At 42.0% G+C, this 16,360-nt stretch overlaps 1 protein-coding gene across 4 annotated transcripts; it reads right to left on the bottom strand.

Annotated features, from left to right (window-relative positions):
* Positions 1-470: 470 nt before the first annotated feature.
* On the bottom strand, positions 471-14,413 carry ccni (cyclin I). 4 transcript variants are annotated; one of them, XM_034546571.1, is made up of 10 exons: positions 14,158-14,413; positions 10,208-10,364; positions 6,489-6,623; positions 6,265-6,339; positions 5,963-6,103; positions 5,663-5,791; positions 5,430-5,531; positions 4,719-4,884; positions 4,235-4,482; positions 471-2,213 (listed from the first exon to the last, which is right to left on the bottom strand). In XM_034546571.1, exons 2-10 carry the CDS (start codon positions 10,319-10,321, stop codon positions 1,992-1,994), a joined length of 1,332 nt encoding a protein of 443 aa, XP_034402462.1. In that variant the 5' UTR covers positions 10,322-10,364; positions 14,158-14,413; the 3' UTR covers positions 471-1,991. The 4 variants fall into 4 exon arrangements, with proteins under 4 accessions (XP_034402462.1, XP_034402463.1, XP_034402465.1 ...); XM_034546572.1 differs by having other exon boundaries at positions 10,208-10,425; positions 14,158-14,399; XM_034546574.1 differs by having other exon boundaries at positions 10,208-10,425; positions 14,243-14,399.
* Between the last annotated feature and the right edge of the window lie 1,947 nt (positions 14,414-16,360).

Below are 16,360 nucleotides of genomic sequence, written 5' to 3'. Positions count from 1 at the left end.
CTCTGCTTCTGCTTCCTGATCTGAACCCCGGGTTGTCATGGACTAAGTCCGTTAATCAACTTGGTCATATTTGCAGAAATGAGATGCCATCTCTCATCAGATCAGGTTTCCCCCAGAAAGTCTGCCAGTTATCTACGACGTAGATGTGGGCTGCTAAACTGGCAACCGGAAGTGATGCAATACGCTTACCGGAGGAGAGAGATGATGCGTTCAGGAGACACCTGGAATTATGCTATCAGGAGACACCTGAAATGATGCGATGATGCTTTTCTGGTTATTCAGACCTTTTTAATGTTTGAACTTAAGGCTGGTTACAACAAGATGAGTAACGTAACTTCTGACAGCTAACAGCCGTGACTTCCACATCCAGAGCAACTTTACTGCAGCATCACCCTCCTGTAGTGGGTGTTGGTGTAAAACATGAATGTATCTGTGTGATTCAAATGAAGACAAAGAGCTCACTTTTTTTTAATACTATTATCTCTTCATTTATTGGTGCCGTGGTGCATTCAGGGACCCAGAGCAGCTACCAGCAGCTCCCACAGCAGGAAACTGATATTTTTTTGCAGGAATACAAATATCCATCCATCCATCCATTTTCAATACCGCTTATCCTCATTAGGGTCGCGGGGGCGCTGGAGCCTATCCCAGCTGACATAGGGCGAAGGCAGGGGACACCCTGGACAGGTCGCCAGTCCATCGAGGGGAATACAAATATATTAAACAGAATAAATTAAAAAGCCTGTTGTTTTAGCACTTTTTTTTTAAAACATCAGTGTCCACTTTGTCCTGAAGCTTAGACGCCAACTCAAAACCCACATTTCTGTTTAATAATAAATGCTTCAAATAACTCCAGGTTGTTTTTATTACAGATGAATATTTGAAGAAAACTTGAATTCTCTCTTAGTGCTTCAAAACAAAGACTACACGTTCAGGTACCAGGGCTCTGTTGTTCGTACAAGGACCACAAAGTTCGTAACTCTTTGATGTTTTTGTTAGAAATTTACATTTGAAGATTTCAGATGAGACCGTTTGTTATTAGGAAACAATCAACATCTCTCGGTGGTGCTGCAAGCGGATTCAAGTGGAAACTCCAGAGACTTTAGTTTGTGGGGAAATAAAACAACCTGAGAAACATTCATTCAGTCAAGCCATCACAACAAGCCGAGGGAGGGAAATACAGAAGGATTCATAGGAGGGATATGGACATTCAAATTGCACTTCACAAAAAGAAAACAAAAGAAATGTTTTTTTTCAGACTGCGGAATACAGAGAATGGTCTACACATTTGATTTAGACTCTTTAGATAGATAAACAGAGATGAAAACATGCAGAATGACAGGGGAGGAGAGAGAAGGAAACATATATATATATGAAGTGAAAGTTCAAGATGTGAACAACAAATATAAGATGACAAATGATGACAGAGAGAGACACAGTGGTGGAGGGTGGGGTGGAAAAAGCCATTCTAGTTTTTTTATTTTAGGTAAGTTTTCTATTTATATATGTTTTTTTAACCCTTTGTTATAATGTATTTGTATTCAACAAATAGAATAATAACATAGTAGCAGCACGTTTTTTTTATTTTTTACATTTCCTGTTGCAGGGGATAATGGGAACTGACCTCAGGTCAGCTGAGCAACTCCGGGTCACGCTGGGGTTGTTTGCACACCAAAACCACCTCATCCACTGAAATCATCTGTTACCGCTGCTTCATTGCTGCTGCTTCTACTGTACGTATTAACAGAAGCAGCAGCTTAAAAGACCAACCTTCTTCTGCAGCAACTCTGATGGGCAACATTTCCTCAGGAGTTGCCTTTACATTGCTCCTTTTTCTTTAATGCAAATGGGAACAGTGACTTAAATCTCTCTTATTCAATGTTGCCTTTTGCTGAGCGAGTTGCCCGTCTCTGATTGAGGAGTTTTATTTGAAAGTGACAGATAATGTCAGTTTGAAGGTGGTTTTGGTAAAACAGGCTCCAGATTGGTCTCTAGGAGGCGCTGACTGGCTGCAGAGGCGGGCAGGGGGAAGAGCTGCCTTCCTGTCGGGTCAACAGGACACTGCAGACACCCAGACCTACTCCTTCTCTTCCACCTCCTGTTGTCATCGCCCCCTTCGAAGGCGTTGCCCCCTCGTGGATGCCGGTGGTGAAGTCTTCGTTGTAGAGGCGTTTGATGCAATCGTAGAAGTCGTCCACCTCCATCTCCTCCACCTGAACATACAGAGAGACCTGTATTATGACTCCATGTTGAGGGCTTACATTAGTGGTGCCTCTCCCGATTTCATAACTAATCAGTTCATCGTTTGAGAAAGATACCGGTCACGACTAAGACGACCAGCAAACATTTACCGGTGACGTGAAGTCTTTTCTTACTCTGTAATCTATTCTTACTTAAAGACATAAAAACATGGATGACCTGCAACTTCCTGATGTTACACTCAGACAAAACTGAAGTTATTTTACTCGGCCCTGAACACCTCAGAGATCAATTATCTGGTGATGAGTGGGTGGAGCGGGGGTGTGGTTCAGGGAACAGTGCCGGAATGATGTCTAATCAGTCTCAGCTGGGGCTGAGGGTTAATCAGCCTCAGCTGGGGTTAATCTGTCTGTCTCTTCCCCATAAAGAGCAGGAGGGACAGAGGCGAAAGAGAGGAGACGTCACTGAGCCTGTGTGGTGATTGTTGCAAATAAACACATTGTGAAATACATTGAGCTGTGTTGCTGCCTCTGTTTAAGTCCGCGACTCACCGGGTAACAGGGAAACCTGTTACAGTAACATTTCAAAAATCAGGCACATCTTGTCCTAAAAAGATGCAGAAAAGCTGGTTAACGCGTTTGTTACTTCTAGACTAGATTACTGCAACTCCTTATTATCAGGCTGCTCTAATAAGTCTCTTAAGTCCCTCCAGTTAATCCAGAATGCTGCAGCTCGTGTACTCACAAAAACTAATAAAAGAGATCACATTACTCCTGTATTAGCGGCTCTGCACTGGCTCCCTGTAAAATCAAGAATCACATTTAAAATTCTTCTCCTCACCTACAAAGCCTTGATTGGTGATGCACCATCATATCTTAAGGAGCTTGTAGTACCATATTGCCCCACTAGAGAGCTGCGCTCACTAAATGTGGGGCTACTTGTGGTTCCTAGAGTCCTAAAAAGTAGGATGCGAGCCAGAGCCTTCAGTTATCAAGCTCCTCTTTTATGGAACCATCTTCCACTTTCAGTCCGGGAGGCAGACAGTCACCTCATTTAAGAATAGACTTAAGACTTTCCTGTTTGATAGTGCTTATAGTTAGGGCAGAATCAGGTTTGCCCTGGTCAAGCTCCTTGATATGCTGCTATAGGCTTATAGGCTGCTGGGGGACGTTTTAGGATACACTGAGCACCTATCTCCTCTTCTCTCTCTCCTTATGGATGAATTTACATCTCTCCATTGCACCTTAGTCTTTGTGACTTCACGTCTCATAGGGTCAATTGGACCTGGCGGTGTCTGATGCCTGGTGAGCCGGCCTCCTGTGTTGACCCTGCTGATCGCCCCGCCCCCCCCTCCTCCTCTCTACCTCCTTCTGTTTCATGGATTGGAGTTCCATTCATACATTGTCATATTCATGTAATGTGTTTATGTAACTTTGTAATGCTGTTCATTTTGTACACGTGACATCAATTGCATCTGTCCATCCGGGGTGAGGGATCCTCCTCTGTTGCTCTCCTGAAGGTTTGTTCCCTTTTTTCCCTGTCAAAGGTTATTTTTGGGGAGTTTTTCCTGATCCGATGTGAGATCAAAGGTCAGGGATGTCGTATGTGTACAGATTGTAAAGCCCTCTGAGGCAAATTTGTAATTTGTGATATTGGGCTATACTAAATAAACTGAATTGAATTACTCTGTAATCTAGAGTATGCTGGATAAAAACAAAAGTCAGGCTTTCAAAGCTGTTTCCCCAAAAGGTTATCATAATGAACGTAAACAACGAATACGGGAATTATTGGAATGACTGCCCTGCGACGACCACAGATTAGCTTTCTTTCTTTCTTTTCTTGTCAGAGGATTTGATTCATTGATTGCAGTTGGGATTAAAAGAGTTAACAAATACAACAGAGAATGTCTTTGAAGATCACCAAGGCCAACTTTAATTGACTATCAAAATTGTGAACAATTAATTAACTGTCAATCGTTGAATCATCCTGTTATCTTTTGTTTTGTTTTGTTTAAAAGAGAGAGAGTGTTTGTTACCTTGCGCTTGGTGGATGCCTTGCAGCGCAGTGTGACCTTAAGATGGCGGAGATGTTTGGGTGGAGGGACTAGAACTGGGATGCTGCTGTTGTTCTTGTGGTTGTTGGTGGTGGTGGAGGAGCAGGAGACAATGGAGATCCAGGGTTGCTTGCTCCAGTCCTCCCCACCAGCAGCGGTCTTCAGCTGGGCAGGGGGGGAGGTAACAAGGGCGTGGTCCCTGGAAGACTCATTGGTAAAGGCGATGATCCCTAATGGAAAAAAAGGTTGCAGAAATACTTTTTGTTATTATATATTGTTATCAAATTTGTTCAACGAACAAACAAACGACTCAGCAGAACCAGAGGTGTCCTCTTTTTTAAATGTCCACACCTTCTCAAACCCAGTGCCTACATTACCCACCATGCAAGTAGTTGCGGGTAATGCAAGGACACTTATCAAGAGGTTTGTCACACATGTATACGGGACACTTGTCAACAGAACATACCCAGTTGGTAGCAGGGCAGAGCGGGATCCTGGGCCAGAGGCTGTAGGGTGGTCTGGCTCTGGAGAGGTTGGTAGATGTAGACAGTGTTTGGAGGCAGGGAAGCCCTCGGTGTGGAAAGACTACGTTCCACCAGCTCTCGACTCCGAATCAACTCGGAGCTGTCGATCTAAAAGGGAGAGGAGGCGAAAAAGAGTAAGAAAGACGTATCCTCCTCCAGCTCATTACAGTCCCAGTGGAACTCTCGGAGATTCCCAGGGCCCCCGCTCTACAAATGAGGCTGAGCAATGCTAGCATGACGTCCACCTGATAGAATGTTCCTGTCAAGTCTCATCGAGCAACATCAGTTCGCTGAATAAAGGTGGAGGGGATTTTAAAAAACAGGAATAAAGGAATAAAGACTTGAACCACAATCGCTCATATCTGGCTTACTCTTGATCACATGGTTGCATAATTTGGCCGGTCAAATTAAACCGAAAAAAACCGACAAAAGCCGGGGAAGTTTAAATAAAAACAAATATGCAACAAACTCAGTTGTTGTATATTATCTAATTTCCCTCAAATGTATCTCAGCAGCATGTATGTGTACAAGAAGACGAGGAAGAAGTCCTACCACCTAAAACAAAAGAACTCCACAAGTATTGAATATGTGTCAGTTCAATAAACTGTTTTATAGGTTTACTGATAAAGTCGGCATATTGAACTGTTTGGCACCTGTGCCTTCCTCAGCAGGTCAATGGTAAGAACCAGCCAGTCAGGGCAGCAGATCTCCAGCTCCATGGTGATGAGGGCCAATGCCAGCATGGATCCTCTGAGCTACAGGGGCACAGAAGGGACACACTTGTTCAGTGTTCGGGCTTGAAAGACAGAAAGTGCTTTAATTTGACCAGTGTAAATACAGAGGAGGCAGGGGGGATTATCTATGGTGTTAAATCAAGAGTGTGAACCTGGATGAGAGTGTAGTCGGCCAGACAGTGGTAGAGTCTCCGTGTGAGCAGGGTGAGGTGCTGAGAGCGGTTCAGTCCCAACATGGAGTCCGCAAACCCGGAACGGCACGTCAACAACATCACATGGAACTATGGGAGAAGAGGAAATAATCCGCGTTACAACCTTTGTGGCTGGCAAAGAATTTAACGTTATGCAAATTAAGTGGATTTTAAAAAGGAATACTACGTCAGTCGCTCGGACCCTAATGATGATTAAAAGAGCAGATCATGTCAGACCCAGTGAGGTTGAGACAAACATACAATGTGCAGGAAGTCCAGCGCCGTAGCGGTGTGCAGATCCCAGTTCAGTTTGTCCAGGATGATCCTCTCCATCCTCAGGATCTCTGACGGAGAACAGCCACAGCTGCTAGCGGCAGCCATCTCTTTTAGAGAGGGCACATGCTACACACACACACCTGATGCGATAAACACATTGCTTATTGAATTCTGACACGTATAAGGATCTGTGTGTGTTGCCCGTGTATATATATATATATACCGTGTGAGTATGTATATATGTGTGTATCGTGTGAGGTAGATATATATATCTCGTGTGTAATCACCTCATCCTCCTCACAGGTCTTAGCAGCCAGGAAGAAGCAGGTGATGGCAATGCAGCGCAGGTACTTTGGACGGGCCTGAAGACAAGACAAACAACCATCGGTCAGTGAATCAAGTCAGCAGCACTGAAACAGAGCATGCAGTCACTTAACATCTGAAAATCCTTGAGAGCACACCAGGTGTAACGCTCATCAGCGGCTGACTAGCACCGATGGTATTTCTTTACCTTGATGGGAGCGAGAAAGCGGTCCAGGATGCTGACAGCCAACACAAGGGTCTCTGGGTACAGCTGCAGTCTGCTGTGGAGCTCCGTCAGCCAGCGCACGGCCTCATCCCGCTGGGCGGGGGAGACGTCTGTATCCTGCCGCAAACAGCAACAAGTGTGGCATTTGTGTTTGTACAACAATATCTCTTCTCCACCTTTCCTTGTGAGGACAATGAAATATGTTTTCGCACTTATTCATCCATCAAATGAGGAAGAAATGTGTGTGTGTTTATTGAGGACACAGAATAATAAAACTAAATGTTTGTCAGCCCCAGAGGGGGGCGGGGCTTCAAGAGTTGAGCATGTCGTGCCCAGAAGGGATGACGCAGCAAGGCCAATGTTGAACCAAGACAAAAGGGTTGACATACTTTGCTTTTTGTAAACACATAGACATTATAGCCTCTGAAACATCATCTTTGTCAGTCAGTAGTCATGTTTAAGTCTCATAAATGCCATATTATTGAAACTTTCCTGAAGGCGAGGCCATCTGCACTGAGTTGCTGGCACCGGCCAGTGTCAGCAGGTTGATCGGTTGCTGCCACGATGGGCCTCTACCACCTTCTGGCCACACACCGGTTTAGCTGCCTCCACAGTGGAGGCTTTTGAACGTGGCCAAATCGTATTACATGCATTCTCCTCCCCTTGTGTTGTTGGTTGTCTTCCAAGACAATTATGATTGTTTGAAATGGATACAAACAATCCTGGGTGTTTTTTCCCCGACCATATATGAAGTTAGAATTCATTAACAGTATATTTGGAAGCCAGATAAGCTTCATAACTCCTGAGCTGATGGGCTGTGCTTATGTCTTAAAATTAATTGCACCAAGACGAATGTCTCACACCTGCCGGAGCAGTACTTTACCCAGCAACACTGATGTGGTTGTTTCTACGCCCCCGAGGAGAGAGACGGCCTCCTCGAGCTCTCACGCCTGCCAACTCAACCAAAGGCACTGATAACTGTCTTGAGTGCCATCCCTTACTGCCTTTTACTGGCCTCTTCCTTGTCAACACATAGCTACACACATGCTTACAAGGCTGTACGTGTGACGTGCTGGAAACTACGCAATCACTTCATACCACATACTACTCTGCGGTACAGATAGAGTGTATAATAATACATCATTGAACTACATACATCATTATAATACATCATTGAACTACAAAAGATTTGTTTTAATCAATGAATATACAATATTATATTTCATAATCCTTTGCATTGTGTGTTTTCATGAAGAAAGAAACACTATAAACTACTATAACAAAGTAAAAGGATAACATTTCGAATTTCTGATGCTTTACTGACTTTTAAATTATCTTTTGGACGGTGGCAAAAGAAGTAATAGTCTGTAGCCTTGTAGACCAGCTGCTATAATCAAACAATAAAGGGATCTGTATCTGTTAATATGGGTCATCAATGATCAACAAATTAGCATTGGTGGCAAAGAAAATGTCATTAGGGATCTGTTTATTATTGGTTTGTGCTGATCCAATCCATGACTGATCCGTACTGGGGTTTTTATGATCCGTTGCTCCACTAGTTCACACTGAAGCAGAAAGTCTTCTCTGCATCACATGACTGCATGGATCACAACGTTAGCTGCCGAATGAAAACTGCTTAACAAATGTAAATCAACATTACCTCTTCCACTCAATGTAATATTTGCCCGTATTATTTGAAGACAAATTTAAATAATGTAATTCTTCACTGTTCAATATTCTTTCCATTTATATTTAACGCTCTCTGTTGCTGGATGGCGCCAGAACTGTCTGCTGAGACGCAATGCATTTTGGGGCGGATGAGTATGTCCAGTAGTATGTCCAGTAGTATGTCCAGTAAGGTCACCGTCTCATACAATAGACATTCTGGCTAATCTAGTAAACATACAGGCGTTTCTCACGTACAGAAAATCAACATACTACTTGCACTAAATGCTTAATTTGATGCCATACTTGATGTGCACATCAGGTCAGTGTGCAATTACGCTGGATTTTGTTTAGTTTATCAGTGAATTGACCAACATTGGAAAACAACAAAAGCTAATACTTTGACGGAGAACAGAGGTTTCCTTCCTCAGCCACCCTGTCTGCCATCTGGACGTGAAGCTGCTGCAGTGACTCAGCAGCAGCAGACCTGGCTTAACAGTCAGCTAATTCCATGTTACTTGATTAGCGACACCTTGAGATCAGCTGGGAATATGGACACAAAAGTGCAGGTGGCTACACCAGTGTCACGCCCAGAAACGGAACAGAGGGGGAAAAAAACACAATGCGGTTGTCTAAAGGGTTTAAAACAGTGCTGGGGACAGCTGCAATGGGCCAGACACAGAAAATGTTCCAGGAAATGTCTGCAGCACTAATGCAGAGTTGGTGCAACATGATGAGGACAACTTCCTTATTGAACGACGTGCATGTATCTGGAGGAACCACCCGCTGTGTGCTTCCGATAGGCAAGGACGCAGCGTTCATTTTAAATGTGGCCATCTTCCATAAGCTATGGTAAAGACTGAGAGCAGGCTGTTGACCACCTTCACCTGGATGTCCTCCATGAATAGAAAATAACTGCTCACCATCATGGACAATGAAAGCCATCCACTCTACGGTACCATCACTCGACAGAAGAGTCTGATCAGCTGGAGACTGCGCTCGCTGCCATGCAGAACTGATAAGACTAAATAAATCATTCATCCCTAGAGCCATACAACTGTACAATAAATACAATCTGTCAATCAAAGGTACCTCACTAGAAAACCTCAGTTGACAGACAGTTCACTAGGAACAATGTTTACTGGCTATGTGGGGCGACTATGGGTCAGTGGTTAGCATGCCCGTCTTTCAATCAAGAGGTTGGCAGTTCAATCCCCGCCCTAGTCGCTGTGTCCTTGAGCAAGACACTTAACCCTGCATTGCTCCCCGTAGCTGTGTCTACGGTGTATAATGTGTCTTTGAGTATCTAGAAAAGCACTATATAAATTAAATGGATTATTATTATTATTAATGGATTATGTTAGCCTTTTGCACCCCCCCCAACTTACTCACTTACTCACTGTTTACACTGACACTTTTTTTCACTGACTATTGGCTATGTTGTTGCGTTCATTAAAGTGAATGTGAGGCCTGCTGCAGGATGTTCGTTAACATAAAGATGGACAATAAGGCAGCTAGCTCCCGAAAGGAAAAAGAGAAGTAAAGCAGAAACAAGCATGAAATAATACTAATTTGGATTGGTGGAATAAAAAATAAGAAACAAACAGGTACGTGCCACCACGTGAGGGTGGGGCCCGTGGACCGGGCGGAGAGCCACTGAGGGGTGTGATGAAACGAAATGTTCCTGAGGTCACACAAGGACAAGTCTCGAGATGAGTAAACCATAGCTCCCGTTTCAGATTTTCTACCAATTATAAGTTGTAATAACATTTATAATAAGGCTCACAAGGGTCCTTGCTGGTATTCTAAAACATTTTTACATCTGTTGTTTTTGATCACCGAACCCTTGGTGTCATGCACAGAAACATGCACTAGTTAGAGAGGAGTTATAGAGTCTAAAATTGTTAAAATGATAGAGCTGCTTGAGTCAAACATTGTAGATGCAGCTTTTTTTTTTGGTCAATGTTGAGAATGTATTGTGTAAGTCGATCCATGGATCCGTTAATGAATGGAGGCACCGAGAGGGAACTCCTCACCTGTGGGGAGGGCTTCTTTGGCACGTAGACCTTCCACATCTTGGCTTCCCTAGAGGCGGCCTTTTCCAGAAGAAAAGACAGCCTCTGGCATCCCCAGGGTACGAAGAACTTCATTCTCTCCCCTGGTTGAGCCTACCTCCCCACTGGATACAGCTACCTGCACAGGTGACAGGGCACATCGTCACACACTCCATACTTCTTTCCATCACGTGCTCACCCTTAAAACACAAAGTAGTATTGTGAGGTCTGTGTCCCCTTGCCACAGTTGCATATTATGCTAACAAGTTGTGCCCATCTAGCCAGATAGGGAAAAAAAAGAAGTATTCTTCTTCTTCTTATCGTGCAGGTATAGAGTATAAATATTGAAAACAAGTATAATTCAGACACTAAATGTATTAATTACATTTATAATAGTTTTGGCCCCAAATTACCAACAATAATTACATGAAATAAACGTGTGTTTAGTCAAAGTCCCCAGAGTGTTACATGCCAGGGGAGAATACTGTTGCAACTATACCCTTTGTTTTTGAATTGGCATACATGACCCAAGCTCATTCTTGAAACACAACAGTGCTTTGGGGCTGTAAATATTGTGGGCCCTCTACTCAGTAGTGGGATTGAATAGTTTTACACTGTGATTTGATTGTCCATCTGATATTCATTGATCCAATTCCAATATTGCTAACCCTATTTAACCTTCAATTTATATTGTGATGTTTTAAGAATAGCCGTTAATATTAACAGATCTTTTTACAGGCTTTTTTGTGCACCGAGAACGTTGGGCTAGCAAAGGCCCTATTGAAATTGTAATGTTTATTATTAGTCCTATTATTCTGTAATTCAACTGCCTTGTTGGGGGCTTTATCATATCCTGAAATTGTTACATTTGAAACGGGACTGGTGAACATTTTTATATTTTAGGGGTTTAAAATTTGGGCATAAAGAAATTGCTCTGTAGAACCCCCTAGAGTTATTGCCCACAGTTAGTGCCCCCTATGGCTGGTTTGACGCGCATGTCCAGTATTGTCTGCTCTACAAAAAAGTAAATCAGTGCATTAAGTTCTTTTTTGGGGGTGAAAAACCCATTCTTGCGAACTGCTCTTACACACTCTGTCTGATTAATACTAATTTATATGTGGGTCATTATTGGATCAATGTCATCAAAGGTTTTTCAAAGCTTGTTGATATCATATTGCGTTTAGAAGATATGGACCAATGAACCTCTAAGGGGCATGGCTTAGTACATTAATCCAGTGTGGCTGTAGTGGATCAAGCTTTTGTGGCGGGTGACCCTTAAACTTTTGAGCGGCAGTGTATATTTGAACCAAGCAAAGGGAGCAAAATAAGGGGTAACAATTATAAATAACATAAATATATATATATATATTTTTAACTTTTAATCTTATTTGTTCGGGTTAAAATATTTTTTTCACAATCTTTTTTTTTCCAGGTTCAGACTTTTGGCAGGGATCTGGCGTGGGGCCGTGGTTTCAACTACAGGGGCGTGGTATCATGAATGACAGCATAACAGAAGGTTGAGGACCTGCCTCAACTACGTAGGTAGCGCGAGAATTATGACTCAATACTTTATATACGCCAGATTCACGGGATTAGCAGTAAACAAAATAGACCCTAGTGACTAAGTTATGTTTAGCAAGCGTTTTTAGACCATACTTGGTATGAATCGCAGTATAAGAGCCATAAACTATGCCAGGTTGTGCCATTCAAAAACAACACTACAATATCTGACATTTCGCACATCACTGTGAACAGAGTTTGTCATCCGGTGTGTGAGATGAACTGGTTTAGAATTATCTGGTTTATTATTTTTGCGCGAGGAAGATGTGTTGCTGAGCCTCTCTGTCACATTCTGTCTAAAGACTATAAACAGATCAGTTTGTTGTAAACTTCACTACCAGACCGTGAGGCTGTGGTGGAGACGCAGCGCGAAGACACTTAGCGAGGACACTTAGCCAGAGTGAACGAGAAAGTTGGTGCCGTCTATTCAAAACAATCACGTCAATAAATCCTTTACAAAACGGTGTTGTCGTCATATATTTGTATTATATATATCTTTATTAATCTGATGTCAAATTGACACCTGTCTATGCATTCATAAATATACTCAAACAGCTGTGGGAACTGATCCGCACAGATTAATGTGTAATAGAACACTGTGCTGTTTCAATATGTAATGTTTTATATTAAAGACTACAGACTTTCATCTCTATCATCATAAATATATTCTACCCTGTCAGCACACATTCATCCAGATTAAACATGACTGTTAAATCTCATATTGTTATAAGGACCTTCAATGAATCACTACACAGGATTGAAACATTACGATGGAGCTTGCTGCAGCATTCGTTTAGGATTTCAACAGCATTATCAAGAAAAGTTATCCATCTTCATGACGAAAATATTACTTATTGACTGGCGACCAAAATCAGTGGACGCACGATTCTCATTAAGTTTCGAACCGCTGATCATGTCCGGCGTCTGGCCCTTTTATGATTCTCCTGTACTACCACTGAGTTTAGAAGAAACTGAAGGATTTAAAGAGTACTATTAATTTAATAATCGCATGAGTAAATATATCACTAATAATCATCATTAACTGCGTTTCCTTTTGTCACATCAACTTTAATGCACGTAGCTCACCATAGCGATTGTTGCCTGTGCTGTTTGTACGTGTTTGATTTCGGTAAATGATGCAAGATGAAAAGGTTCACATTTTATTATTGTGAAGCATTTTGTAATGTGAATGTTATATGCTTTGTACTTCCAGTCAGCTTCTTCCCTCTGTGGCTTTGTGGTAGTTCAAAAGACACAGTTTCAAACTGTTTCTTTTGCATAGTGTGGTTTGTGAACGGCACAACCTGCATAGTTTACAGCTACTGCGATTCATATGGTTTATGGTCTAAAACCGCTTGCTAAACATAACTTAGTCACTAGCGTCAATTTTGTTTACTGCCAATCCCGTGAATCTGGCGTATATAAAGTATTGAGACAATTATCGCGGTACCTACGCTTCTAGAAGGCAACGTAGTTGAGGCAGGTCCTCAGCCTTCTGTTATTCTGTCACTCATGATACCACGCCCCTGTAGTTGAAACCACGCCAGATCCTGGCCAAAAGTGAACCTGAAAAAAAAACAATCTGAAAGTGAAAAAAAGAAATGAACCCGAAAAAATAAGATTCGAAACTTTTCATACACTTGTTTTTATTTCGAATACATTGTTGCATTTTTAAATGTTCAAGACAAAACTTTGAGGTTCAAATCTTTTATTCAAACGAACAAAACTATTGGCCTGTATTTGGCTCCATGGGTTAGGAAAACTCCATAAAGGGAAAACGGAGCAGGCAGAGGTGACCGAGGACACTGGGTCACATTTTGAATACGCAACCGGAGTAACGTCACCGTTACCCACGAGAATACGCTTTGTGACAGCATGAACTGACATTAAAGCCAGCGGACGAACCTCTGGAGAGCTTTGACTCCAGATTGTGTTGGCTATAAATTCAATAAAATCAGTATCCGTCTAAAGAGGGACACGAGTGTGAATCGGGCTACTTCCCATCTCTCACTAGTTAACTTGAATCTCCCTCCGGGAGTTCCCACTCCTTTGGAAAGCACCGGGTCTCCTGGAGCAGATGCATTACCGAGCATATCCTTCCAGTATCAAACTGAACACGACTACACCCTGGGGCGGAGCTAATTTGACAGGCTAGCGTCTCTGCGGTTTCGCTAGCAACTCGCTAGCTGGCGTGACGTCGCGCACAAATTCGTTCTTGACTAACAGATAAACATTGAAAACGTTCGTCAGTTACGTCGCCCTCGGACAGTGACATTTGATAGGAGTTAGAGCGCGTTTAAAGCGACAACCGCGCTAAGTATACATTAGGGACGACTCAGGACCCAGCAAGTAGACGGAGCCCAAAGCCTTACCTCCCCTGCAAAGCGGAGAAAACCACAGTTGGATTTCATCCGGTCCACTCAGTTCGAGGATAAATATGGGGGTGAAATCGGTTACCCGTTCTCCAGTTTAATCCTCCATCCTGGCGTCCATGGTGGTACGTGTTAGGGGAAAGGGATTGTTATAAAAAATATATAAAAATAAAAGAACGGAATAGACTGATGCGTCTACTTCCGAGGAGGGGACTCGGGGGAGAAGGACTCAGCCAGTCTCCGCCCACCTCCAGACCGAACGGGGGACAAACCGACCTACATATACACGTATATACGTATATACATATACACGTACATATACGTATATACATACATACATGTATGTACATACATATATGTGTATATATATATATATATATATATATATATATATATATATGTATATTCTAAATACTGTTGTTGAGTCACGGAATGTAATTTTAGGACGTTTTCAGGCGAGAAGTTATTAGTTTAAGCATCAAATCTGTGGTCGGTTTGTCGAGATTCAGACGATAAAAAATATGCGCCGACGGTTTCGGAGATTTGAGTTCCGACTCGCGGGACCGGTGAGCCTGCAGCCCCGGGCGGTCAGCGCTCAGTGTGGCTTCCGAGAACAGCCTGATGTCGGCAGGACTTTTTCAAATGATCCGCTGGCTCTGGTGTCTCCGTAGCGGTTACACATGAGGTATCATTCGGGTTTGGAGGATATAACGAGCACAAAGAGTTTATTATTAGTTCACAGGTTAAATCAGTTTAACTGAGGGTTGCAATTACAATAACTATATTTTATAATAACTGTTAATATATGTATATATATATATATATATATATATATATATATATATATATATAATTTACAGTGAATAATTGGAGTAAACTTATGAGCAAGAACAGCTGACGTGGTGACGTCATCAAGTTCGCTGCTGTTCCAATTGCAGAAAGACCGTCCTGCGTCCTCCCGTCCTCTGGAGTCTGGACTCCAGAGTCCAAACTCCCAAGTCCAGACTCCAAAAGAACACAATTCTGTACTCAGCGTACTTTGGATTGAGAAACGGCCAACATCATCCTTAGGCTCACACAGCTCGGAGTTTCACTGACTCCGTCTCGATAACTTCCGCTTCCAGCGCTGCCGGAGCAGCAGCAGCATGCAGGCGGGCAGGAAGGGAAGGCGGCGTGGCTTGTCTCCGTAAAAACAGCCGTTCACCAACGGGGAAATAAGTTAGTTCTCGCACAACGTTACGGGTCTCTCCGATGGTCTCTGCTCTACCGGCTTTTTTTTGTTGCTCCGCTCCGCGCTCAACTCAATTTTTTGTTTTGTTATACTTATACATCTCCGCGTCTTATTGGGTGGCGTAATAATCGCGCGACACAACGAATCGATAATGCAATTCGTTGCCAACTATTTTAATAATGGATTTTATCGATTCGTTGTTGCAGCCCTAATATATATGTGTATATATATATATATATATATATATATATACGTGTGTGTGTGTATATATATATACATGTGTGTATATATATATATACGTATATATATACATGTGTGTGTGTGTGTATATATATATATACATGTGTGTGTGTATATATATACACACACATATATACATATACACATACATATATATATATATATATACACACATACATGTATATATATATACATATATATACACATACATATATATATATATATACATATATGTATGTATATATATATATATATATATATACATATATGTATGTATGTGTGTGTGTATATATATATATATATATATATATATATATATATATATATATATATATATATATATATATAACTGCTTTAAAAGTGCATTTGCAGACCCACCTTTAAGGAATCCATATTGATTACACAGACACACACATACAGCAATCAAATGAACAAAAAACATAATTTTTCAGTTATCCTTTTTGAAAGTTTACATTTTCAACATTACCCGTCTGCGAATTATAATAAAGCTGGTTGAAGACAATTGTTAAAAACAGTCGAACAAATGTGTCAGGACTGTGCAGCCAATGAGCCAATCACAGTATCCGATTTTCGGCGGACTATTTGAACGCACCAGACTGCTGCTCGCTGATTGGTTTAGGGAAACGGTGTCGTTTAGTGTAACATATAGGCTCTATTTTGATTCCAGTGGCGTTTATCGATGAATTAAAGATTATCGATCGATCTCAAGTG

This window comes from Cyclopterus lumpus, chromosome 12, assembly GCF_009769545.1.
Source record: "Cyclopterus lumpus isolate fCycLum1 chromosome 12, fCycLum1.pri, whole genome shotgun sequence".
NCBI classification, from domain to species: Eukaryota; Metazoa; Chordata; class Actinopteri; order Perciformes; family Cyclopteridae; genus Cyclopterus; species Cyclopterus lumpus.
Note: the sequence above shows the minus strand (reverse complement) of the source record. Positions and strands in the feature narration are given on the sequence as shown.